The sequence below is a fragment of the Penaeus monodon genome, chromosome 22 (genome assembly GCF_015228065.2).
Source record: "Penaeus monodon isolate SGIC_2016 chromosome 22, NSTDA_Pmon_1, whole genome shotgun sequence".
In the NCBI taxonomy this organism is placed as follows: domain Eukaryota; kingdom Metazoa; phylum Arthropoda; class Malacostraca; order Decapoda; family Penaeidae; genus Penaeus; species Penaeus monodon.
The window spans coordinates 22,021,150-22,022,796 of NC_051407.1; the positions used below are offsets into that span (position 1 = coordinate 22,021,150).

The 1,647-nt window shown below is 39.6% G+C and overlaps 1 protein-coding gene across 1 annotated transcript in view; it reads right to left on the reverse strand.

Moving 5' to 3' along the window:
* The window catches only part of LOC119587358, a 1,924-nt gene extending 1,015 nt beyond the window's left edge, over window positions 1–909 (reverse strand). The window contains exon 1 of the mRNA XM_037936104.1: window positions 891–909. Coding sequence (XP_037792032.1) covers window positions 891–909 — 19 coding nt within the window. The remainder of the gene's footprint in view (window positions 1–890) is intronic.
* Window positions 910–1,647: the final 738 nt, after the last annotated feature.

A 1,647-nucleotide genomic window follows, 5' to 3' on the forward strand; every position in this document is an offset into this window, starting at 1 on the left:
CTGTTTACAATATTTAGCGTTGATTTTACTTACACGCAAAAATCTCGATGCGTCCTCGTAAAAAAAACTGACAACATGTAATCATGTAAATAGCGATGCAATTCGTATTCTTATCCAGGGTGTTCTGAGGGGCATGATCACTGAACTACATAGTGATCAGTAAAAACTGAAGGATAAGCATGAATTGTGATGCCCAAACCAACTAACAGTTGTTGTTTTTTTAAGAAGAATCTCTTAACACACGTAATCAACAGACAATCAACATTCAAGAAATCAGTCTATCTTTAGCTGAAATCTAGTGCTTGTGTACCCAACATCACTGACACATTAAGAATTCAAACTTTACATATTTTCCTTCTTGATATACTTCTTTAATAGCTCCGACCGAAGAGATCAATGCTAAATTGCTAAACAGCTGCCCGGTGTCTTACTGACATACTCAGCCTACAAATACCTTTAGGTCATCCTTACCAGTATCCCTCCTCCAAGGTGAATGGTTGATATTTAGTATGGAAAAAATCTTATTCCGCCAGATAGGTATCAATACCTTCAGAGTCACTCTTCCCGGGTGGCCTGGGTTTCGCTTAAGTTATCCAGTAGTTGTTCACTGTGTGAAGCTTGAAATTTGTCGTAGATAGAATAGTTATGATGTATTGTATAGGATAAATCGTGAATAAAAGAATATATGAGGAAAATCTTATCTTAGTGGGGGGAAATTTAAAACAAACTTGAAAGTTTGTTCATTCTCTAAGGGAAGGGTATGCTGTTTGGCTGCTGAAGCTAGCTAAAGAAGAGAGAACAACGTCGCCTGTCTTGGCAGGTTCACCTGGTCTGATGGGTTGTAAACAGTGGCACTGTAATATGTAGTGAATTAGGGGCTATGATGTTACCTCCTGGCAATGCAGGCATCTCGTGGGACTCTCATCTATTTTCCAGTTGCATCTATAGCCCACTCGCTATCTGTATATGAAAACAGCGTCCTCGTGATAAAAAACATTGGTATAAACTAGAAAAATGTAAAAAAAAAACCCCTTTGGCAGTCGCAATGCAATCGATGGGACTGGGGGTGGATCCTCGAGCTCCCCAGTCAGGGGAGCCTTTTGCCATCAGGCTGACCGCCAAAGGAGGATCGGATCATTGTTTATGCGGGGAAAAAAAAGGGCAAAGAGAATGGTAAACACTGCTACTTCCTGGGTTTGGTTACATCAGATTTTAGATTTTTTAATTTAAGATTTTAACAGATAAGACTAGACTACAGCAGTAAAAAAAAAAATCTAAGGTAAGGAAAATTTTTTATGAACAGTAAATGGGAAATATGGCCAAAGGACCCTTTTCCCCCAGAACCACCCGGCAAGAGAGCACCTTTCCCAGAAATTAAGGCAAAGAGAGCTGTGCGGCTTTAAACCGATCTTTTTCGGGATGGAAAGGAACACTTTGGGTTCCGTGATGCTTTCGTTTTTAAAGCCGAATGGAATCCCGGTTTTGCCCCCGGTAGCGATTTTTTTAGGCAATTTAACGGTTTCACAAAATGATAGCCTTTTTTGCAGATAAATGAGTTGTTGGCAAAGAATTTTTTTCTCTTGCTCGCAATGAACTAAATTTTCGACGTTTTCCCTTTTTCCCCAGAAATATTGGTTGACCTGTAGA